This window comes from Mauremys reevesii, linkage group 2, assembly GCF_016161935.1.
Source record: "Mauremys reevesii isolate NIE-2019 linkage group 2, ASM1616193v1, whole genome shotgun sequence".
NCBI lineage: Eukaryota > Metazoa > Chordata > Testudines > Geoemydidae > Mauremys > Mauremys reevesii.
The window spans coordinates 197973153-197999408 of record NC_052624.1 but is presented as its reverse complement, the minus strand read 5'-3'; the positions used below and the strand labels follow the sequence as shown (position 1 = coordinate 197999408).

Here is a 26256-nt window from a genome sequence, read left to right as displayed (position 1 = left end):
TGATATGATACTTTGGCTGTATCAACACCAAGTCTCACATACATGTGTGACAAAACATGCATATCTTGCAGTTCAGGGAAGGGACTCATACCTGGATCACTGAAGAATCAAACAGAATGAAGCTCACCCCTCCTGATTTCAGCTCCAGGGAGACAACTGGTTGAGAAGGGCTGTTCCTCTTTCCTTCTTCTTGTCAGAAGGAACTTTTTTTCTTTAGTTTAGAAAGAGAAGAGAAAGAAGATTGTCCCAAAAGCTGCACCCCATTTTTCTCCTCATTAGTGTGAGGAAGGACAAATCAGAATGGGAGAGGCTGCCATCTCTGTCCTCTCTTCAGGAGGAGATTGTTGGGCGTGGGATAATCAACCATTCCCTTCTTATTTCTTCTTTTTATCAAGAGTGGAGGGTATTGGCTAGTCTGAGAAAAGCCATCCACTTCTACTGGCTGAAAGGGGAAAGTTGAGCCATAAAACACCCTGTTTCTCTCCTTCAGTGGGGGGACATCAAGTGAAATCCTGGTGTCTCATGGTTAAGTAAATGTCCTCACAAGGGGAGGGTGTGTTTGGAACTGAGGGCAGGACAAGCATTTCATAAAATCATCATGAAGGAAAAATGGGACAGAGGAGGATGTCCCACTGTGCAGAGGACAGATCTTCAGTGTCGGGAAGATTGCAAAACTAAAAGATGTCTATGGAGAGAGTGGCTTCTCCATCAAAAATTTATAAGGCAACTGAATCATAGAGAGATAATTAAAACAGAAACTTCAACCCTGTGGGGAGGAAGGTGTGCCAGCAGTGATCTCTTGTGGAGCATCGTCCTGTATATCCTTAGAGAACAACAATTACTGGTATGCAATTCTCTTTTCTCTAAAGATACTCATCACAACATATCCTCACTCATAGGGACTAAAGCTCCTAGGAGGTTGCCTCTATAAAGACAAACAAGCGAAAAAGGCTTAAGGACAAGGACAGGCAAAGAAAAATGCCGACAAGGTCAAACACTGCTATTTTAGATCAGATGAAAGCCTTTTTATACCAAGTTCAGGGGAATGGCTTAATTGGGATGGCTATGGGAACATTCCAAACATGCTGGCAGAGTGACTAAAAGTGGAACTTTATCAATAACTCTAGAATTAAGTTTAGGATGTATCCATATCACCATTGTATCCTTGAAGAATTTAATATAAAGTAGATTAGTCATTAAGGATTGTAGTTCACTGAGCTGAAGTCACAGTCAACAGGAAAATTACTTTCCATGTAAGAGGCCTGAACTCAATTAGCTCTAATGGACCTTGTATCAGCTTAGTTAAGAAGACATCAGAAGGCTTTAACCAGGGGAGGCTGGTCTCAACTCTGTCATACCCTACGTGACCCTGATAAAGTGCTGCCGAAACTTGGTCTACTTTCAGCATTTTTATTAAAGGCCAAATGAGCTGTCAAATGAGTGTCAGCGAGGGTTATCTTTAACTGAGTGACTGGTGAAGAAAGCTGTTAAATAATTTTTGTGTGGGACATGTAAGGGGATCAATATAGGCCATTTCCCACCAATCTGTATTAACATTTTCCCCTTACAGTTATTTGTCCTTCTGGCTTCCAAGCAACTAGATGGAATTAACACCTGTTTGGAGACACCCAAAACCCTCAGGAGCCATGCTTACAGGGTGACGGACCCTGGGTTGAATGCACACAGGTGCCCTGCTTCTAAGTGATCAATTGGGTATAGAGTCTCAGCCTGAAGGGATTGATCTGTGATACATCCTAACAGGATCAAGAACCATGTTAATCTCTGACAGCAGTGGCTATTAGGAATGGATAATGGAAGATTTATCTCTTACACTTTCAAGCTTTTTCAGGACAAATGGTGGGCCCAGGTGGCAAAGGTACCCAGAGTGAACACTACAAAGCATTGGCAGTGTTCAGATCCAGGGTTCTGGTTTAGGTTCTTGCTACTGTAACGGACATGAAGAATATAGATAGATATAGAATTATTCATATTCCCAATAGAGGCTCATTATCTAGGGGTGGGAGATGAGCAGAAAACACTGAAGTACCATTAATACCATGCAGATTTAATTTTATCTTGGAAGTGCATAGATATGATGGGTGCTTTAGAAAACAGGCAGACAGAATTTTTGCTGCTTCAGGATGAAACGTTTCGATTCTGGATGTACTGAGCACCCTCAATCCAGATCTAGTTGTGAACCTCAGCCTGCATACGAAGACGTGATAAACACAGCCATGCTTATCTGGGCACATCAATGCCAGAGAAAGCTTAGCGCTATATCATTAACATTCAAGCACACCTGTATTTATCTCAATTAACTGAAGGAATGTGAAATCTTCTAGATAGTGTAGTTTCCTTTGCCATCTTGTCCCATGCCACATTTGCCAAGATGAGACAACTCCTCTGCCTCCTTCTGTCCATGTGTGAACGTCCTTATCCAGATTGCTCCCATCCCTGTAGCATCTAAGAGCCCTAGTCATGGGCCAGGATCCCATTGTACTAGGGTCTGTACAAACACAGAACGAATAGACATACAATCTATGTTCCCAGATAAGGCTTACAGACTGCAGCATAAATGTCAAAGACATGGTAATCAGCATTGCCAGAATGCTTCCAATTCATGCTCTGCCAGAGGTACTGGTGCCCAGTGCCATCAGAGGCACTGAAGCATAAATCAGATGTTTGCCATTCCCACTATACCAAAGGTTCCAAGTACTGTTGGCACCAGGACAATACTTCAGAGCACAGCAGTTGGTATCAAACCCTTTAGCATGACTGGGGTTGAAGAAACATCAAGTTGATCAGTATTTCCTGTTTCCTGCCATCTTTAAGGGTCTTTGAACATTAAAGCAATTGCATCCGGAGCCCTCAGTGAGCTGCTGCCTGGAGTCTAGTGCATAGCAGAATATGCATAAGAGCCGATGGTACTCTGACATGCAGGGCTGGCCTTATGGGTGGGCGACCGTCCAGGGCATCATGGTCAAGAGTCAAGGAATGGGGCAGGCCTCAGGTGCAAGGCCGTGGAAGGAACGGGGGAGAGGGCAACGGGGGAGAGCCCAGGGAGGCAATGGGGGAGCAGGGAGGATGACTGGGATGCTGGGGGAAGCAGAGGGAGCTAGGAGTATGGGGGGGATGGGCGGGGAGCCAGCGGAGGCCAGTGGTGCCAAAATACAAGTTCACCCAGGGCACCATTTTCCCTAAACCCAGCCCTGCTGACTTGGATCTAATTTGGCACTTAGAAGAAAGTGATGCCTGCTTGCTTGTTTCTCTTTCATTATGTAGTTTTATTATAGTAGTGCCCCAGAGGTCTGGGGCCCCGTTTGTGCTGGATGCTGTACAAACACAGAAAAGAAGGGTTTACAGTCTCAGGAGACAAACAGATGAAGGGCAGGGGATGTGGATATAAAATACAAGCAAGTGAGGATGGTGAAGTATTGGCACATCCTTGTTCGATACACGTAACGTAGTGCTCCCCACTGCCCAAAGTCAGTATCAAATTCCACCAGAGCAATGCATCAAGATACCAAAGATATTGAAATTTTTGATGCACCCCAGCAGAAATTAAGGGACTGGGTCTCATTTACCACCTTGTGAAAGTGTTGCTTTTCTGAACATGAGGCTTGTTATTTACACAATAGGACTGTTCAGTCCCCATTCTTTCTTGCATTTTTATGTGAGAGGCTTGAGGAGGAAAATCTTGTTAAGCTAACCAGCCACTGATGGGTTCTGGGGACTTAGCTGTTTCCATTAGAACAAACTGGAATAATCATCCCTGTTTTTCACTCTATCACATTCAAGTGTGAGAAAGGTTAATGTCAAATTTGATATTAATGTTTAAAAATGAGAGAATGTAGTGTTTAATTAAAAAAAACAACCCACCACCACATTTGCTTCCAATTACATGGCCTGGAATGAAACATCAGGACAACTGTTCAAGGCACTAGAGTCACATCGCTTTAATTAATGAAACCTGTCCATCAAAATTACTCAGTTAAACACTTGTCATGTTCAAAGCAGCTTTAAAATTCCACTAAAGGGCATTAGCCAACCTGGTTTTGGATTTTTCCATCAAGTTAAGGTGTAGTAAGTCCCATCTTGTTATACAGTGATTTAAAATAAAATAAAAACAAATGTAAGAGATTTACCTCACTGAATATTTGTTTTTACACTTCTAGTATTTGGAAAACTCTTTTCTTACTTTGAGCCACTAAAAACCTTTCCACTATGACATAATTCCACAGTCCAGACATGAAAAGACACAATAAATCATGCTAACACTTTCCTCATCTTCACAGTTCTTGCATTTACTTGTTTATACTGCACCTACCATAAAAAGGAAACAGTAGGGCAACAATTTTCTTAAGTTGAATTTCTATCCACCGTTGCCATATTTTTATACCTACCCCATTTGAGAACAAAATGTTACATGGAGATGTCTAGACTGGAATATTTTAACTACACCCACATAAGTAAGAACATAAGAATGGTCATACTGGGTGTGATGGGTTGAATCACAGAAACCCACTTGGGAGCTGTCACCTGATGTGCTAAGACTACCTCTGCTCCTGCTTTCCCTGCCAGCTCAGGAACCCAGCACCCTGTCTTGCTGAGCCAGACACTCCCGTCTGCTCCAATGAAGACCCAGGGTCTGAATTACTTGCTCCAAATCTGAAGGTTTACCTGAAACAGAACTAACAGAAGTGCTCTTGTCTTTAACACTCAGACGCCCAACTCCCATCTAAACCCAAATAAATCCGTTTTACCCTGTATAAAGCTTATCCAGGGTAAACTCATAAATTGTTCACCCTCTATAACACTGATAGAGAGATATGCACAATTGTTTGCACCCCCAGGTATTAATACATACTCTGAGTTAATTAATAAGTAAAAAGTGATTTTATTAAATACAGAAAGTAGGATTTAAGTGGTTCCAAGTAGTAACAGACAGAACAAAGTAAGTCACCAAGCAAAATAAAATAAAATGCGCAAATCTATGTCTAATCAAACTGAATACAGATAAGATCCTCACCAGTTCCAGAATATTCTCCTTTCAGCCTGGGTCCAGCAATCACTCACACCCCCTGTAGTTACTGTCCTTTGTTCCAGTTTCTTTCAAGTATCCTGGGGGGTGGAGAGGCTCCCTCTTTAGCCAGCTGAAGACAAAATGGAGGGGTCTCCCAGGGGTTTAAATAGAGTTTCTCTTGTGGGTGGAGACCCCCTCCTCACTCCTATGCAAAGTCCAGCTCCAAGATGGAGTTTAGGAGTCACCTGGGCAAGTCACATGTCCATGCATGACTCACAGTTTTTACAGGCAGCATCCATTGTTTACATGCTACCTTGAATGTCCTCAAGTAGACTTCTTATGTGGATTGGAGCATTCCAAGATCCATTGTCCTTTAAGTGTTTCTTGATTAGGTACTTAATTTCAACATTCCTTTCTCCAGGAACTGACCAAATGCTCTACTAAGGTTATTTAGAAATCAAGCCAGTACACAGCCAACATTCATAACATTCATAACTTCGAATACAAAAATGATACATGCATACAAATAGGATTAATACATTCAGTAGATCATAGCCTTTGAGATATGTTACATGGCATATGTAGCATAAAACACATTCTAAGCATATTTCCATAAAGCCTTATGGGAGGTACCGTCACACTGGATCAGACCAAAGGTCCATCCAGCCCACTATCCTGTCGCCTGACAGTGGCCAATGCCAGGTACCCCAGAGGGAGTGAACCTAACAGGTAATGATCAAGTGATCTCTCTCCTGCCATCCATCTCCACCCTCCGACAAACAGAGGCTAGGGACACCATTCCTTACCCATCCTGGCTAATAGACATTAATGGACTTAACCTCCATGAATTTATCCAGTTCTCTTTTAAACCCTGTTATAGTCCTAGCCTTCACAACCTCCTCAGGCAAGGAGTTCCACAGGTTGACTGTGAGCTGTGTGAAGAACTTCCTCTTATTTGTTTTAAACCTACTATCCATTAATTTCATTTGGTGGCCCTTAGTTCTTATATTATGGGAACAAGTAAATAACTTTTCCTTATTCACTTTCTTCACACCACTAACGATTTTATATACCTCTATCATATCTCCCCTTAGTCTCCTCTTTTCCAAGCTGAAAAGTCCTAACCTCTAATCTCTCCTCATATGGGACCTGTTCCAAACCCCTAATCATTTTAGTTGCCCTTCTCTGAACCTTTTCTAATGTCAGTATATCTTTTTGAGATGAGGAGACCACATCTGTACTCAGTATTCAAGATGTGGGCGTACCATGGATTTATATAAGAGCAATAAGATATTATTCATCTTATTCTCTATCCCTTTTTGAATGATTCCTAACATCCTGTTTGCTTTATTGACTGCTGCTGCAGACTGCGTGGACGTCTTCAGAGAACTATCCACGATGACTCCAAGATCTCTTTCCTGATTAGTTGTAGCTAAATTAGCCCCCATCATATTGTATGTATAGTTGGGGTTATTTTTTCCAATGTGCATTACTTTACATTTATCCACATTAAATTTCATTTGTCATTTTGTTGCCCAATCACTTAGTTTTGTGAGATCTTTTTGAAGTTCTTCACAGTCTGCTTTGGTCTTAACTATCTTGAGCAGTTTAGTATCATCTGCAAACTTTGCCACCTCACTGTTTACCCCCTTTCTTCAGATCATTTGTGAATAAGTTGAATAGGATTGGTCCTAGGACTGACTCTTGGGGAACATCACTAGTTAGCCCTCTCCATTCTGAAAATTTACCATTTATTCCTACCCTTTGTTCCCTGTCTTTTAACCAGTTCTCAATCCATGAAAGGATCTTCCCTTTTATCCCATGACAACTTAATTTAAATAAGAGCCTTTGGTGAGGGACCTTGTCAAAGGCTTTCTGGAAATCTAAGTACACTATGTCCACTGGATCCCCCTTGTCCACATGTTTGTTGACCCCCCCTTCAAAGAACTCTAATAGATTAGTAAGACATGATTTCCCTTTACAGAAACCATGCTGACTTTTGCCTAACAAGTTATGTTCTTCTATGTGTCTGACAATTTTATTCTTTACTATTGTTTCAACTAATTTGCCCGGTACTGAAGTTAGACTTACCGGTCTGTAATTTCCGGGATCACCTCTAGAACCCTTTTTAAATATTGGCATTACATTAGCTATCTTCCAGTCATTGAGTACAGAAGCTGATTTAAAGGACAGGTTACAAACCATAGTTAATAGTACATGGATAGAAATGTATGAATATATGTGTAGTATGCATACACACACACAAAGAAGGAAGAGTAGATTTAGTGTGGTATAAAGTTTGATCAACATGAGTTTAATATGGCCTCTTTACTCATGAATGGACTTGTTTTCTGTTCTTATGGATAGGCTACAGTACATAACACCCTATACCATCAAATACGGTTGTCAGCAGCTTCTTAGGTAATATAGTGGCTTTGAGTAGCGCTGCACTTCAAATATTCTATTATGGCAGAGTAGTTATTCACCTAAAGGAACCCAGGCAAGCCAAGAAGGGAAAATAAAATAAAACTTCTCTTTGGAGCGCTCCCTTTCCAGCCCCAAATTTTCTTTGTATCACGGGCAAGGAAAACAAGTATCTTAAATCCCTGTCTCTGGGTTAAATTATCAAATGCCTCATGCTTGTCTGGCCTGTTGTCAGGAAATAGAAAACAACAATCCAAAATAATCTTTTTTCAGGTTTTAAATAATACAAGTCAAAATCTCTAGTCCCTTCTTCCTTGAGAAAAGAGGGATAGGAAAATCCTATGCTCTTCTAAAAAGATTTTAAGCAATCAAAAATAGAGATTTTTCTTTCTTCAGGACACAGAGAGAAAGACACACTACACGCCCTTCCTACCCTAATAAAGCTTTAAAAACAGTGAGACAGTTTCTAGTTCCTCCTTTGGATGTTAAATAAAAACTTAGACTTTCCTATGTGGTGTCACCTCTGTGGGAATCTGACTGTCCTTGGCATGGTTAGTTGCTTGGCTTCTCCAGCCACTCCAAGCTTTAACAACTAATTTTCTCCTTTATATGCTTCAGGCTGGCTTCCTGGGAGTCTCAACAAGCCCCAGCTGCTTCTGGGGCCGGGGCCCTGCATATTAACCTTACTGAAGCTGCCATTCTCCTGAACCTTCCAGGCCCCAAACAGCTAGTATAACTATCACATGTAAAGAGGTGTGCCAAATCTAGTATATATAGAGAGCTGTTCAATCTACTGATACCAGCTCATTCAGTTGCTCTCCAGTTAACATGAAGGGTTAAGAAGTACACAGGATAAACATGTTTACATAACTGTCCATAATTGAAATGGAAGATATTAACTTTTTTATGTATCACAAAATGTAATCTTTCAGTCTGCATATCCCAGATGGTACATTAAGGCACAAGGTCAAAGAAGTCATCTGAACTACCTGAGAAGTACAGTAATCCCTCTCTCTCATACACACACAACTGCCTTTCATATCTTACTGTTCTATTCAATGAAATTCACAAATAAAAATCAAGATGACAATCAGAGCCATGCATTTATGTGACATTAATAACATGCAAAAGTCACACCCCATCATGTGAAAGTTTCATTTGTGTCCAATTATAAAGCCATTTAATTATGTCGTAACAATGTTACCTCTGTTCCCCGACCCCCAAATACTGTATTCCATGACTTCTTTCACTTGGGAGTATAAAAAGGTGTCCTGTTTGCAGATCAGCTATCAGGATAAATATGAGTCTCTAACTTTTGGGTCCAAGGAGGCATCACAATTTAAGGAGAACATGTATGTTGGTTTAAGATAATCAGAAACGTGTCTTGCATGAAATTATCATATTTATTTTTCTCCCAGAGCCTCTGTTCAACATACATTTTTTGTCAATTCACAACAATCTTTTGCTAAAAGGAGCTCTGTTTAGGTTGTAGCAAATGATGTACAGCTTCTTCCTAGCATGCGGCATGCTGCTATAAGCTAAGCAATGTAGAAAACAAAACAAAATCATGCCAACAGAATAACCAAGGGAAAATTGAAAAAATATGACTAACACACACAGTCGCTCACTCTCAACCCAATGTTTGCTGCCATTGCTATGAAGTTTGAAAAAGCAATATGCGCTTTGAGAAGCAGCTGCAGTCTTTAATTCCTAGGCTTCTCTTCCTTTCCTTCGTTCCCGAAATGAAATTTAGGGAAGGGTTTTTTTTGTTTTTTTTTTTTTGGGGGGGGGGGAGGGATAGCTCAGTGGTTTGAGCATTGGCTTGCTAAACCAGGGTTGAGTTCAATCCTTGAGGGGGCTATTTAGGGATCTGGGGCAAAAATCTGTCTGGGGATTGATCCTGCTTTGAGCAGGGGGTTGGACTAGATGACCTCCTGAGGTCCCTTCCAATCCTGATATTCTATGAATCTATGATTATTTTGGAGGGTCAGTGGAGTTCTTAAATAAATCTGAATAGCTTCTCTTCAAATGTCTCATTTTCTGTTGATATGGTTACCAACACTGAACTAAATATACCAGATGTAACTAACTTGCCTCAATCCCAAAGCTCTATTTTGAATAACTAAAGAAGAGGAAGATCACAATTGTTTAATAAAAGGAACACTTGTTTTGTTTCACATTCCTGACTTTGCCAGCTGCTGTTTTTAGAGAAAAAGTATCCCTCTATAAAGAATGAAATAGTTCTTTCAGCACCTATATTCTTTCAGTGACTAATATGACATGCATGATTTTTCTTTGATAAAGTGATTACAGCATTCCAAAAGGGTTCCAGATTGGCAATGTTAACAGCTGAAATCCTATTTAATCACAAAGCTGGCACAGTACAATAAACAGCAATGCCAAGCTGCTAAACACTCTCCATTCCAGGTACCTCAGTCCAGACCAGGAGTAATGTCTAGGGATCGGAAGGCAATTCCGCTTCCATGACCATTTTGTCCTTAGCTTCTCTGCTGAAAAGGAGAGTTGTTTGTGACCTATGATTAAGGCTGTATGTTAGTCACTATTTTTACAGGAGTCAGATTCCGTAATTTATAATAAAACCTATACAGTTTAAAACTTAAGAAAAGTTGTTTAGCATACTGAATACCATCTTTCATGCTGGCTACCGGGAGCATTCAGCACATCATGCTACAGTAGAGAGAGCTCTGTAAAGGGATTTGTATGTCACCTTTAACTGTTTTGCCTATTGCATACCATGCCAGGTATCTAATGCAAACTCCACAAGCAGTATTGTGTAAGACAGTGGTTCTCAACCAGGGGTCCAGGGGCCCCTGGGGAGCGGCGAGCAAGTTTCAGGGGGTCCGCCCAACAGAGCCAGCATTAGACTTGCTGGGGTCCAAAGCAGAAAGTTGAAGTCCCACTGCCTGGGGCTGAAGCTGAAGCCTGAGCAACAGCTTCACAGGGCCCCCTCTGGTGTGGGGCCCCAGGCAGTTGCTATCCCCTAATGCTGGCCCTGGCTTTAATATGCAGAAATACAGCCGCTGTGGCACAGATGGGCCATGGAATTTTTATAACATACTGGGTGTGGGGGAGGGTCTCAGAAAGAAAAGGGTTGAGAACCCCTGGTGCAAGATACCTGGTACATTCCCTTTGAGATGTTGAAGTTACATGTGCTTCAAAGAATACCCAACAGAAGTCATGTATGCAGTGTAGTTGCAGCATTGTTGGTCCCAGGATATTAGAGAGACAAGGTGGGTGAGGTAATGTATTTTATTGGACCAACTTCTGTTGGTGAGAGAGACAAGATTTCCAGCCACACACAGCTCTTCTTCAGGTCTGGAAAAGGAACTCCCAGCATCACAGCAAAATGCAAAGTGGAACAGATTGTTTAGGATAAGTAGTGAGCACATATTATAAGGGACCATTCAAGGTGGAGTGGAAAGAGGAGGTTAGTGGGTTACAAACTGTTGTAATAAGTCATTAATCCAGTGTCTCTATTCAGTCCATGATTTTTAGTCTCTTACAGAGTAACGAATTTAAGCTCCTAGGCTTGTTTTTTTGAAAGTGTTGTGCAGGTTTCTTCTGAAGATGAGAACTGATAGGTCAAATACAGATTGCTTTGTGAAAAGTGTTCACCCATAGCTGATAGGGTGTTTTTGTCTTTGATAATTTTCCTTTCAGTTAATTCGAGAGCATAGTGATGATCTGGTTTCACCCACATAGTTGTTATTGGGGTATTGAGTGTACTTGATGAGGTACATCATATAATATGATAGGCATGAGTTGGATCCATGGACCTTGAAAGGTGTATTCTGTGCGGTGTTGATCATTGTAGCAGTGGTGCTATGTCTGCAGGTTTTGCATTTGATGTTCTGGCTGGGTACGGTGCTGCTTTGAGTTGGTGTGTCCTAGTCTGTGGGGAGCTTGCTGTTCCACTTTGTATTTTGCTGTGACACTGAAAGTCTCTTTCCCAGACATGAAGAAGAGCTGTGTATGGCTGGAAAGCTTCTCTCTCACCAGTAGAAGGTGGTCCAATAAAATATATTACCTCACACACCTTGTCTCTATACTGAAGTCATGGTAATAGTCAGCAGCAGAGAGTTTTTTAATTATTTTGTTTTTGCCTGTCAAAACAGCCTGTTCAGAGAGCTGAATCAGAGTTAAAACGCCACATTTCTGTGAATTTTTCAAAAGAGGATCTTAAGTCAGTAAAGCTAAAATACTAGTTATAATACCATAAGTATCTAGGACATCCAAGCCTACAGAGATGAAAACTGTGGACAGACATGCTGATTCTCAGCCAAATCCTGAGACAACGAGATCAGTTACTGTCCTGTCCAATTTGTCAGGGTGGAGCTACTGCCATCACTATGCTGATAGTGAAACTGAAAAAATGCAGCATGCCACGCTCTGCACTTATCAGTTTCAACGTCTGGACAGTGGAGGCGTTTGTGGGATGAACAGACATACTCACAGGCAGATCAGTTCAGCTTTGGACAGATCAGTCTGCTTTGTCTGGCTCAGTGCCAATGAAAGTTAACCTACAGGCAGAGGATAGATGGTTCACTTTAGTAATTAGGACCAGCTTTGGTCTTCTTTTACCCTGTTATGGGTCACTATAACCAGTGGCACCCACAGCACACTACACTTGTTGCCATACACTGCTGGCAATGATGAGACGGAGCAGTGCTGGCTGCTCCAGTGTCCACTCAGGTTTGGCCCCATCCCCCCTACACCATGATAGAGGGGCTGTGGTTGTTTGCAATCTCCCCCACTCAGTTTTGGCCCCCCTCTCATCGCAATGGAGAAGCTGTGGGGCCAAATCTGAGTGGGCACCATTAGGCAATCAGGTGGCCAGCGCTGGCCCTCCCTGCCAGTGCTCTGGGGCCAGCTCCTGCACCGGGGCTCCCCCTCCAGGGCCTGCCTAGCCTAGCCTCACCTCCAGCAGCCATGTCCCCGCTCAAGGCTGGGGAATGACACTGCACCTGGGCAGGCTGGGCTGGAAGGCGAGGGCTGAGCATTTGATGGGCGAGGCTCTGGGGCCAGCGGCTGCACAGGGGATGGCCCCCCAGGGATTGATGGTGCAGACCACTGAAAAAATGTCTGGGGGGTGCCCCTTATTACAACACTGACCTGTGGGGCCAATCTTTACCTCTTGTTTCCACAGTCATGAGTCACAGCCACAAATTAATATTACGACTGTCAAATTATTTAAAAAAATAATCACAATTAATCACAAGATAGTTGTGATTAATCACAGTTAAACAATAATAAAATACCAATTTAAGTTCAGCACAGAAGCATGTCCTCTGGAATGGTGGTCGAAGCATTAAGGAGCATATGAATATTTAGCATATCTGGCACGTAAAAACCTTGCAATGCCAGCTACAACAGTGCCATGCAAATGCCTGTTCTCACTTTCAGGTGACACTTTAAATAAGAAACGGGCAGCATTATCTCCTGTAAATGTAAAAACAAACTTGTTTGTCTGAGCAATTGGCTGAACAAGAAGTAGGACTCTGGGCTTGTAGGCTCTAAAGTTTTACATTGTTCTGTTTTTGAGTGTAAAAAAAAATTCTATATTTGCAAGTTGCACTTTCACGATAAAGAGATTGCACTATAGTATTTGTATGACATGAATTTAAAAGTACTATTTCTTTTGTCTGTCTTTTTTACAGTGGAAATATTTGAAATAAAAAAATACTATAAAGTGAGCACTGTACACTTTTTAGTCTGTGTTGTAATTGAAATCAATATATTTGAAAATGTAGAACAAATTCAAAAATATTTATAATAAATTTAAGTTGGTATTCTATTATTGTTTAACAGTGTGATTAAAACTGCGATTAATCACCACTTTTTAAAATCTAGTTAATTTGTTTTGCATTAATTGGTTCAAGTTCAATTAATTGACAGCCCTAATAAATTTCAATAGTAATTATCTGACCAAACAGCAAAATTACCTTGTATTGCCTGTGTGATCAAACACCGCACTAATGCACAATGACTTCCATAGTGGAGGACGTGGGTGCCTTTGTAACTCAGGATAAATCTCACACATACACTTTTTATTGCTAATACACTGCTTTTTTCTGATGTATAAAAGAAGCATGAAAGTTTTGAGGTTTTTAAAAAAAAAACTCTCTTATTTATATTAAAATTATCAGAATACCAAACTGGTGTTTCCTGTTATTGGTGGATCGCTCCTGGAATACCTCAGATTAGATCTGAATTATTTTAGGTCTGGTCTGCGCTAGAAAAGCTATGCAATATAATGATATCAATTAAGGGTGTGATTATTTTACTGATATAATTACACAGATACATGGCATTATGTGTGTGACACTGCACCCCATAGTCTTCATAATGAGATTATGATATGATTATGGAATAATTATGATGCATTTTGACAAGATGGGTCATGTGAGGTGTCATTGGAAAAGTTATGATTTGCTGAATATGATTATCCTATTTGTATGCATGTATCTGTGACCAGTTCCCCCCAGGGTAACACCTGGAACTGGGGTACCACTGAGCTCCTGACCCACCAGCCTGGGCTCCCTTTCACACCGTGCTGCTGTGACAAGCTAGAAACCCCTCCAGCCTGCACTTTCACCAGCATTCACACAGGTAGAGACACTGCCAGCTGCAGTTACATGCAGGCTCTTTAATTACCAGCTTCCCAGCCTAGAACCCCAGAGCAGTACCATCCTGCCCTGGTCAAATCTGGCCAGAATATGGGTTTAACACCCAGTCTGCCTCTCCCTCAGTGTGAAGAGGACCATGCACACTTGTGGTAATCAAGGTGAGATTTTCCCCAGACATCTTAGTCAAACGCACACTGGTTTGGATTAAAACATAAAATAAGTTTATTAGCTACAAAAAGATATATAAGTGATAGCAAATAGATGACCTAGTAAATAAACAAAAAACGCAAACTGAGCTTAACATACTAGATAAGTTGGATATGAATTAGCAAATTCTCACCCTGAGTGATAAACAGGCTGGCAGACTCTTTAGGCACAAGCTGCCTTTGCTTTGCAACTTGGGTTTCCCAGGTTTTCATACACAGGCTAGAAATCCCTTTAGCCTGGGACCATCACTTCCCCCAATTCAGTCTTTGTTCCTCAAGTGTTTCCAGGAGTCTTCTTCTGAGGAGAGTGAAGAACACCAGATGATGTCACTCCCTCCCTTATACAGCTTTTGCATATGGTGGGAACCTTTTGTTTCAAAGCTTGGTTTCCAGACCAGTCTGCGGAAAAATACTGACATCCCAAGATGGAGTCCAGCATCATGTGGTCTGATCACATGTCCTTGTAGAGTTATAGCAGCCATTACTCACAGGCTGTTTGGAGCGTTCTCAGGAAGGCTCATCACCAGGTGGGAGATAAGCTTCTCCTAAGGCCTACTGTTTTTTCCTAATGGCCCATTGTATAGGCCCATCCCCCCCCACTATCTAAACTGGAAGCTCTTGTCTAGTGGGCGTTACCCAGGTGTAACTACATTTGAAATACAAATATAGTTAGTATTCATAACTTCAGATACAAAATGATACACACACACAAACAGGTTAATCATATTCAGCAAATCATAACTTTTCCAATGACACTTCACATGACTTATCTTGCATAAAATACATAATCATGTTATTTTCTTATGTCATAATCACATCATAATAATATTACTGTGAAGAATATGGGGTGTAGTGTCACAGTATCATTTTTGTATCTAAAGTTAGGAATATTGACTATGTATCTGTATTTCAATTGTGCTTACTCTGGGTGACACCCACAACTAGCCTTTCTGGTACAACAATGAAGAAGCCAGAGCTGATGGGCCATCAACAAAGACAATGAATCCTGGAAGAACTTAACCTTCCTGTGAATGTTCCAGACAGCCTGTAAGTAATGGCTGTTATGACTCTGCAAGATATGCAAGTGCATGTGACCAGGCCACATGACTCTGGACTCCATCTTGGGATGTCAGTGTTTTTCCACAAACTTAAGTTTGGGACAAAGGGTTCCCACCATATAGCTAAAGCTAAAGCTATATAGGGCAGGGAGTGACATCATTGGTTGTTCTTCACTCCCAACACAAGAAGACTCCTGGAAACACCTGAGGTACAAAGACTGAACTGGGGAAGTACTGGACCCATGGATTTCTAGCCTATGTATGAAAGACCTGGGGATTCCAGCTTGTACCATCTCTCAGGGTGAGAACTGGCTAACTCATATCCAATCTATCTAGTATGTTAAGCTTAGTTTGTGTTTTTGTTTATTTACTAGGTAATCTGTTTTGATCTGTTTGCTATCACTTATAATCACTTAAAATCTATCTTTTGTAGTTAATAAGCCTGTTTTATGTTTTCAACCCAGTGTGCCTTTAAATGAAATGTTCGAGGAAAAATCTCAGCTTGGTTTAACACAGGCTTGTTGTATTTCCTCTTCACATTGAGGGAGGCATGAACTCTGTGAGTTTACGCTGTACAATTCCCTGTGCAGTGCAAGATGGTATAATTTTGGGTTTATGCTCCAGAGGGGGTGCTTCCCACTGGGAAGCTTATGGTTATTTTGGCTGTAACCTCTCTATTGTTGGTTCATGCAGTGGCTGGTCAGAGAGCCTGCATGTAACTTCAGCTGGGTGTGTCCCTATCTTTGTGAATGCTGGTGGGAGTGTAGGACCAAGAGCAGGTCTGCAGTTTGTTATAGCAGCACAGTGTAAGAGGGAGCATAGGCTGGTGGGCCAGAGGGCACAGTGGTACTCCAGTTATAGACTCATAGACTTTAAGGTCAGAAGGGAACATTATCATCATCTAGTCTGACCTCCTGCACAACACAGGCCACAGAATCTCACCCACCCACTCCTGTAACAACCCCCTAACCTATGTCTGAGTTACTGAACTTCTCAAATAGTGGTTTAAAGACCTCAAGGTGCAGAGAATCCTTCAGCAAGTGACCCGTGCCCCACGCTGCAGAGGAAGGCGAAAAACCTCCAGGGCCTCTGCCAATCTGCCCTGGAGGAAAATTCCTTCCCGACCCCAAATATGGAGATCAGCTGAGTATGCCCTGAGTATGTGGGCAAGAGTCACCAGCCAGCACCCAGGAAAGAATTCTTACCTGTCACAATGTAACTGATGGGTCTGGGTACCAAGGGCATCCAAGAGAAAGTAGGTCACAGCCCGTACAGTCTCTCTTGGTGCAGAGTCTTTGAAGTCCCTAAAACATTGATTGTGCTTAGAGAGTACCAAGCTATGCTTTAGACCTGAACAATGGGTACCATTGAGTTTAGATGTACTTGAGACTTTAGATACATTTGTATCTAGACCCCTTGAAGCCTCAGTGGTACCCTTCATGTGGTGCAAGCTCTCCGGTATGGCAGATCATTAAGCGCCAGCTTCTTTCTAAGCAAATCTGGAGCTCCTCTTAGAGAAGGACTTATTCCATATTCCACTCTGGTCCCATTGCCCCCCGTGGATATTAGCTGGTGGCTCCTTCACGGTGCTGCGAGCACAGGCATGTACCTGGCGTGGTTCACCACCTCCCCCAACACTTTACCCTTCTGTGGAGAGACGGAGACCCTGGTGCCCATTTATAAAGGGTGTGTCAGATTGCAGTCTCTCTTCCAGCTCCTCCAGAACCTCCTCCTGAGGTTCTGGCTGCACTTTTCCCCACACCTCCTGATTTATGTACACCCAGTCCATGGCCCCCCTAAGCTGCAAGACCACCTCTTCAAGGTGGCCATCCACTATACCAGGAAGAGGAAGCTGGATGGGAAGTTGCTTTGCGACTGTAGGGCATATTTCTGATCTCTCCTGAAGTCATACCTGCAGGCAGAGTTCCTCTGGGCTGTGTCACTGCCTCCACGGATGCCTTCAAGGAGCAATGGGCACTGTCCCAGGTTTCCTCTGGTTTCGCCTTCCTCTGCTCAGGGTCCCCTACTGAATCCCTGATTTATCCCTGTGACCTGCACTCCCGATCCTGTTTTTTACTATTTCTTGTCCCCCCGTGATTAGTTGATGCCTGGGTCCAGTGGATCCCCTCCTCCCCTTAAGCTGGGGAAGGGAGGGCTTACATAATGGGCAGGCCACCCATCCCCCGAGTCTCAAGAGGTGCCCCTCCAACAGAGAAGAGGTGAGTCACCACTCAAGCATGCAGCAACAACCCAACTGCACTGACTCCAAGGGAGCCTGCAGTGACTCAGCCCTCAGGCATGCAGCAGCAATCTATTCCTGAGCTGAGCCCGCGTCAGGTGACCCCCCAGGCTCAGGTATTTCTCCAACCCTGCCAGAGCTGCAGATCAGTAGGTGCAACAGCACTACCCAGACAGAAACCTGCCTGCTGCTTTGCCTTGTATCTGACTCTTGAGACTCCAAGCCTGCTCTTGATCCTGTTCCTGAGCCAGCCTGGCTGAGCTCTGTTCCAGTTTTGTCCTTGCCCTACTCTGACCTTATGCCAATCCTATTACTTACCTGTTCCAGTCTTGCCTCCACCTCTTGACCCACCCTGAATTCTTGGACTCAACTACCCGGCTTCTACCGTTGGTATGTTTCTGGATCCTGGCTACTACACTGACTTGGCTTGTCCCTGGACTCTGACCACCTGGCTTTGACCCCCTTGGCTTGCACTTGGACCTCGGTTACAGTACTGATTCTGACTCATCTATAGACTCTGACCACCGTCTTCGGGCCCTGGCTTGCTCCTGGATTCTGGCTATGGTACTGATTCTGGCTTGTCTGCGGTCTCTGATTTTGGTTCTGACCCCAGCCTGTCCCCAGCTATGGTTTCAGCACCTCCCTTGGCCCAGTCCCAACCCTTTGTCAGGCTTTGACCTCCAGTCTGACCACTAGGCATGTCTACCAGTAGGCAGTGCCTGACTCCGTCACTAAGAGGGAAGGACTCATGGCAAATCAGGCAATGCTTGTATCCTGGAGATTTAATAATACACCAAGGAAAAGAACCCCTTTAGAAAGGAGAGTTCCCCAGGAAAAAAACCTAAATAAAACTAACAGCAAAAATAAAACTATTAAAGAAACTGTTAAACTAGTCTGCTAGAGCTAGTAACTGACAGTTAACTGAACTATAAGAAGAAACTGGGTACCTAGCTAAACAAGCAGGCACCACTGGTTTCAGGCTGATGGCAGTTGAGAAGGAACTGACGGCAGTTTCTCCATCACAGCTCTATATACTCTCGGTATGTGGAACAAGGATAGTTAGGGCTCATGTAAGGACCGAACAGGCACTGCTGCCAAAAATCTCCAGTTGAAGGTACAAGGGCACATATGCACTCCTGAAATGGAGCACCAATATGGATGTTACTCAAAGAAGAATTTCCAAATCTCAAACATCTTTGAAGAATTACACCCCAACCTGGCATTCAAACTGGTGAAAAGCTCATGATATTAACTGGCCCATTCTGGGCTGAAGTCTTGCAACAGTTTCCAAAGTTTTGGAACTGATAAAAACCTATCTCCCGATTCAGCCTCGAATACAAAATGTAGCCTAAACTGGATCTAAATACTACTTCCTCATCCATCTGCAGTTATGGTACTTAATTAGCATGGAAACTGAGATGCGAGACACTCTTCCTTTCATCTATAAATCAACACAATCCCTGAATGGCTATACTATACTGCTTTCAGACTCCTGGCTATAAACCTATACTGCTTTCAGACTGCTGGAAAACAAAAAGCATGCAGGTCAGTATCCCCATTGCAAATTTTCAATCATTAACATTCGTTCAAAGAAGTTAAAACTATTAAAATTTATGAGCCATCTAATCTCGAATCTAAACTTACTTTAAGGATTGTCTCTTTAAAAAACAGCAATTAAAATCTCTGATGTATGGTGTTTGAAAGCAGCCACAATTTGTTCTGGCTAATGTTTTCTTATGAACAAAGATAGACAAGTCACCATTCATACAACATGAAGATGAAGTATCAACAATTGTCTTGTTTACAACCTTTTACACAGCATCACTGAGATCACACAATACTGTGAATGATGCATGCATCCCAAAAGAAAATATCAACTTTCACACAAATCAGGAAATTGCCATTCTGACATTTTAAAAGTGAGTTTATTGTTCATTAATGGAGCCTGTTTGTCAGAACTGAAAAATTAAGTCCTGCATTTGTCTATAACAGGTAGGAAGAAGCAGTGCCACTCTCCCCACTGTACCTCAACAGTGACATAGGGAGGGCCACTGGGAAGGATGAGAAAGTAGTTCTTAGTCCATGCTCTTTTGAGTCGTGTGCTTCACTGATGAGGTGGTCAGTGCAGGGGCAAACAGCTGTTTTTGTGAAATGACAATCTGTCCCTAGGAAACGGGCACAGCTCATCAGCACAGAATTCACGAAGCAGCTGTTAGATGCTAATTATTTCTGGCCAACAGCCGCCTCAGTCAAGTCTGAACTAGTAATCTAGGAGGGAAAAACTCTACTACACAGTAAGCAATCCCATAAGACATGCAGTACCCACTGCTGTCATCCCCTCTTCCCATTTGTCCTTGTGCCATTGTACCTGAAATGTATCAAACCTTAGTAGTCATCTGCAGGGCAAACAAAATCTCCTTTGCAAGTGGACCTTTAAATGCTGGAGAGATAATCTGTACAGCAGTTCAGTGTGTGAAGCAGGACATTACTGGACTCAGAGTATAGCCCAACAGTTCTCAAACTGTGGATCAGGATCCCAAAGTGGGTCACGACCTGTTTTAATGGGGTCACCAGGGCTGGCATTACACTTGCTGGGGCTCAGGGCCGAAGCCCAAGCCACACCACCCAGGGTCAAAGCCCTTGGGGCTTCAGCTTTGGACCCCCGACGCAGCCCGGGGCTGAAGCCTTTGGGCTTCTCTTTTGCGCCCCTCCCTCCATCCCCGGCCCAGGGTGGCAGGGCTTGGGTGGGCACAGGCTTCAGCCTCCCTCCTGTGGTCATGTAGTAATTTTTGTTGTCAGAAGGGTGTTGTGGTGTAATGAAGCTTGAGAACCCCTGATATAGCCAAATGGCTACTAAAGAATACAGAGCAACTGTATGGAAGTTTCTCCATATTCTTTTAAAACACCATCTTTCTCATAAAGTGGTTCTTTGCCAGAGCTGATTTTGTCAGTACTGTACTCCATTTGTGCTCTCCCCAGCTCTGTGAATAGATACTTGCCAGCTAAAGCGAGGTCACTACGGACCAGCAGATATTGGGGTTCAAATAATGCCATGCCCTTATTCTTGGTCCTAAACAAAGTTTTATTTCAAACTGCCCAGAGAAGTAAACTCACGCGTGTCCCTGGAGTCTGCAACCCTAAGTTTAGACTCTCTAAGGACTTGTCTTCATTGTTAATAAAAGGTGCATTTTTTTAACTCTGGATAACCAACAGTGTGAGCTATCCCAAGGTAAAAACACAGTAAAGACAAGACACTTCAGTTTTACTGTGAGGTAGGCACTATACCTCTGCTAAAAGGTCTTGTCTTCACTGTTTTTTTACCTGGACATAACTCATGTTGCATGAGTAAGGCTACGATTTAGTCACAGGAACTTTTAGTAAAAGTCACAGGAAATGCCATGATTAAATCTTTGGGGAGGGGTGTGTGCTGGGGAAGTGAGGGGGGCTGTTACTTGGGGGGGCCACTGCTGGGAGTGACCGGGGGCTGCTGCTGGAGGTGATGCCCGGGGCCAGCGGTACCAGCTGCCAGGGGCTGTGGATCACGGCTGCTCTGGCCGGCTGGCCAGCCGTGGACTGCTGCCTGGTGCCACGGCTGGCGTGGCTGTCCAGGGACCACCTGAGTAGCTGGCCCCGGAGCCAGCTGCTTGGGTAACCCTGGGGTCAGCCACACTGGCCCCTGCAGAAGTCATGGAGGTCGCAGAAAGTCATGGACTCCCCCTTTCTCCCTTTAGTAGAGCCACAGCTCCAAGCACCACTGTAATTGTCTATAGAATAGATCAAAAAACAGTTGAGGGCACCACCCTATTAACACCTTCCATCATAACAATACCACATACCATCTCTGTCCATCCTTCCAATAGAATTCAACTGACACCTGAAGTGACTCATCTCCCAGAGAGAAAGAAGACATAAAATAATTGTTTTGGGAAGGGCAGTAATGGGTGCATGAACCCGTGGGGCTAGGGGCAAACGGGGGACTCCAGCATGGGAGATGGGGTGAATGCAGTCGTGGCAGTGGGAAATTGGGGAACCCCAGTATGGGGGAGAATAGGGGTGCATATAGAGTTTCTGGTATGGGGAAAAATACAGGAGACTGATATGTTGGGAGGCAAGAAAGGGGGCACACATAGCTCCTAACATGGGGGAACAACAGTGGGGAAAATGGTATGGAGGGAGGAGACCATGGGGAACACACAGCTCATGGCAGGTGGTGGAGGTCGGAATGGGATGGCATGCAGAACCCCTGCCATGGGGAAAACAGGGGACACACAGAGCTCCAGGCATGTGGTAGGGAGGGTTGCAGGGAGTCCCTGAAATAGGTGCAGATGGGAATGTGGCACACAGGGAGCATGTTGGGGAGAACAGAGGAATGCAGTATACGTAATGAACTTGACCTACAGAAGCTATGAAATGTGTGACCCCTAGTATATAACCGAGGACTATACAGTTAAGGACTTTAAAAATCAATAGGGACAATGTAAAGTCAATCTCCCACTCTACAGACAGACAATAAAAATTGCAGGGTGTGCAAGACATAATAGTGGCTCAACTCAGCGAATAAACCTGTGCTAGCATTCTCTACAAGCTGCAAGCAACGGTGAAAACTTTATTGTAAGCGATGCTCACAGGGAACTACAATAATTGAGTCTCACGGTCACAAGACCACATGCTGTTGTGTGGTAGTCACTGGATAAAGGAAGGTGTAGCCTGCACATATTTCACAACTGAAAAAAATACTTTTCTGCCACATCTGACACGTGTGTTTACCCTGGGAAAAGCATTTTTCCTGTTACCACCCCCACGCAAATTTTACTCCCATCCAAATCTCCCTGCAGCATTCCTCTCCCTCCCCAATATCTTTGCAGAAGACCAGAAGAGGCCACTTTCGATGGGCTTCTGAGTGTATATTGTTTCTGTGGCGTCTGTTAGCTGAAACAAACTTTGCCCATTCTGTTCTAATGGGAAATTCATTACTGCTACAACTCTTTCAGCGTCCACTTCCACAGCTACATTCCCATTCTAGGGGCATTCAAGGTAAGATTCTGCCTGAGATGGTCCTTAAACCTGAAAATCCATTTGCACTTCAAGTGAATAACAAACAATGCTCGACCTACATGAGCAATGAAGTGCCACTCTCTAGTCTATACTAAATGCCTCTTCAATACCGATGTAGGAAATAGACTATAGTATTATGAAGACTGCACTACTGAAAATAAAAACAATGTGAAAATCTAGTGTCTGTGTTTATTTCTACCCTCTTCATGACTACAAAAGAGATCATATACAATTCTAAGAGCTCTGTCAAAGGCTCCTCACTGGAAAATAGAGAATTAACCACTTTGAAATGATTGTCAAGAGCAGCAAAGTTGACATTAGAAATTGCACTGTACTTAAAATTCATAAGCTGTTACTTCCAAATGTCACTAGTCAGGTTAAAAACTGCCATCACAAACCTTAGAGTGAAATATCGGACCCTGAGTCACTATGTACAAAAGAACTACGCTTAAGAACAGGCATTCCCTTCAGTAGAGAAGGGGGTGCGGGAGGAGGAACATAACTACAGGAACATTGGAGTAATGAGCTGGCACGTCACTGAAACAACCTCTCTCATTTCAAGGTGTGTATGAAAGAATTAAGTAGATGTCATGCTAAAAGATTTAACATCCAGTTTGAGGACAAAATCAGAATAGACTAATTAGACTGTCCCAATATCAAGTATCGGGAATGCTAGCTGATCATTCCCTTTCTATTGTTTACTGTCAGAGATGAAATACTATCGGTGTATTACATTTGCAAACAAGTATTACCAAAGGAAACTAAACTACCACACTGGCAGTATCATGTTTGAAGATAGCACAGAACACAGACTTGTTGCCATAGGCCTGGTCTATACCATAGGGTTAGGTCAATATAAGCTGCCTTGCATTGACCTGGCTGTGGAAGTGACTTCATTTAAATTTGGCTCCTGCTGATGTAAGTGCCTCTCTATGCCAATTTAGTAACACCAACTCTCCAAGCAGTGTAGAATCACAGTTGATATAATTAGGTTGATGCAGTGTTAGTACAGACACTAGGTTGCTTACATTGACTGTTACTGGCTTTCAGGAGCCGTCACACAATGTCCCACACTGACAATGCAATTGATTCAAGTACTTCTGGTGAGGAGGCACGCTGTCAACACAAGAAGCCAAGTGTGTGCACACACAAGCAATTTTATAATTGTGGTGGCTGTATGCCAACATAAAAGTTCGCTTGATATAATTTTGTGGTTGTGAAAAGAGTTTTTAACAGCAAAGTGTCATGTAAATTGGCCATTACTGTACCTTCATGACATCTTTATAGGAGTGAATGACCTCAACTTCCTCTTTTTCATCTTCATCTTCCTCCACGCCTTCATCCAGAGCCTCATAGCCTTCATCTTTACTCCCATCTACCTCCACGGTATTGGTCATGTGATCGATAAGCTGCTCCAAGGGAGGACTTAGTTCTCGCTCTTCATTCTCCTTCAAGCCATAGTCCAGAGCTTTATAAATAATAATCCCCAGTGATTCAATAATCTACAAGAAAGAAAGCAACATTATTAACATCACTTCGATGAACTAGTAGGCAAGTGTAAGAACACAAACATCCTTGAGCAACGAGTGATAAATTGTCCACTCTACAACTGCAGATTTAAGATTGTTATTATAGGATCATCCGAATTAAAGAGCCAGTGACCCTCCACTTAGCATCACTGCCCTACAAGTCAACATACAGCGCCTAATAGCAAAATATGGCATGTGTGATGGGGCAAGGCCAGATGGCTACAGTAAAGTAGTAAGGAACACGTATGTTAGCCCCAGGCTAACCAAATCCCTAGTACCATGATAACCAAATGGCAGTTGCTCCAGGTTAATCAAGACACCTGGGGCCAATTGATATCTTTCTAGAAGGCAGTGGAGATAGCTACATTGATTGGGCCACCTGAAGCCAATCAAGGGCTGGCTGGAACTAGTTAAAAGTCTCCCAGTTAGTCAGTGAGTCTGGGGGTGTGAGGAGCTGGGAGCAAGAAGCGCAAGGAGCTGAGAGGTGTGCTGTGCTGTTGGAGGATTGAGGAATACAAGCATTATCAGACACCAGGAGGAAGGTCCTGTGGTGAGGATAAAGAAGGTGTTTGGTGGAGGCCATGGGGAAGTAGCCCAGGGAGTCGTAGTGTCATGCAGCTGTTACAGGAGGCACTATAGACAGCTGCGATCCACAGGGCCCTGGGCTGGAACCCGGAGTAGAGGGCGGGCCCGGGTTCCCCCCAAACCTCCCAACTCCTGATCAGACACAGGAGTTGACCCAGACTGTGGGTACCACGAGAGGGAAAGATCACTGAGGTGAGCAAATCCGCCAATAAGCGCAAGACCCACCAAGGTAGAGGAGGAACTTTGTCACACATGCTACATTTTTTTGTTAAAATTTGACAGGCAAAAACAAAATAATTAAAAAACAAAGTTGGACTATTTTGAATTTTTTTTCCTAAAAGTGTTTCAGCTCAAAATATTTTTTTAGATACGTATAAAAATATTTGGTATATGTATACACTCTTATCCTCCTCATGTTTTGTTTTTTAAGAAAGGAACTTAAGAAAAGATACCTCACTCCTTCCACAAGTGGTAGTGACTTGCACCAGCTCACTGCCTCCAGGGATGACGGACCATAGCTATGAGGATCTATTTGACTCAGAACCTAACTGAGCTCTGATCAAACCACTTACTTGGTGAAGACACAGAGATCCCATATGGGAAAATCTAGTTGTTCTTAGCAGTAGTAGTAATTTGAATATAAGAACGGCCATACCGGGTCAGACCAAAGGTCCATCTAGCCCAGTATCTGTCTACCGACAGTGGCCAATGCCAGGTGCCCCAGAGGGAGTGAACCTAACAGGCAGTGATCAAGTGATCTCTCTCCTGCCATCCATCTCCACCCTCTGATGAACAGAGGCTAGGGACACCATTCTTACCCATCCTAGCTAATAGCCATTTATGGACTTAGCCACCATGAATTTATCCAGTTCCCTTTTAAACATTGTTATAGTCCTAGCCTTCACAACCTCCTCAGGTAAGGAGTTCCACAAGTTGACTGTGTGCTGCGTGAAGAAGAACTTCCTTTTATTTGTTTTAAACCTGCTGCCTATTAATTTCATTTGGTGACCCCTAGTTCTTGTATTATGGGAATAAGTAAATAACTTTTCCTTATCCACTTTCTCAACATCACTCATGATTTTATATACCTCTATCAATTTGGTAGCCCCTTGGTACCTCAACTGAGATCAGCGCCCTATTGTTTATACAATGCCTACTATTATACAGTAAGAGACAGTCACTGACCTTCTCAGTCTTTCCTAGTAATGAGAAATTGGCTTGAATGCTCCAAAGTGTCAAGTATACCTTTTCTTTCTTTACATTAATTATTATTTATACCAGAGATAGTGGAGTACCTAGCACTTTAAAGACCTTAAGGGAAAAAAGTCATACATAAGAGCTGATGGCTACTTTGGTATTATTTAAATCAGGGGTCTCAAACTCAGTTCACCTTAGGGCCAGTGCCAGCCCACAAAATCCTCCCAGTGAGCCAATAATGTCACTCATGCCACCCAGAACCTGCCCCCCCAAAACTCCACACACACACACCC

At 43.1% G+C, this 26256-nt stretch overlaps 1 protein-coding gene across 4 annotated transcripts in view; it reads right to left on the bottom strand.

Annotated features, from left to right (window-relative positions):
* Positions 1-26256, bottom strand: part of SPIRE1 (spire type actin nucleation factor 1) — a 182861-nt gene that overhangs the window by 72965 nt on the left and 83640 nt on the right. For all 4 annotated transcript variants that reach the window (XM_039526302.1, XM_039526303.1, XM_039526305.1 and 1 more), the window contains one exon: positions 23921-24154. In XM_039526302.1, coding sequence (XP_039382236.1) covers positions 23921-24154 — 234 coding nt within the window. The remainder of the gene's footprint in view (positions 1-23920; positions 24155-26256) is intronic.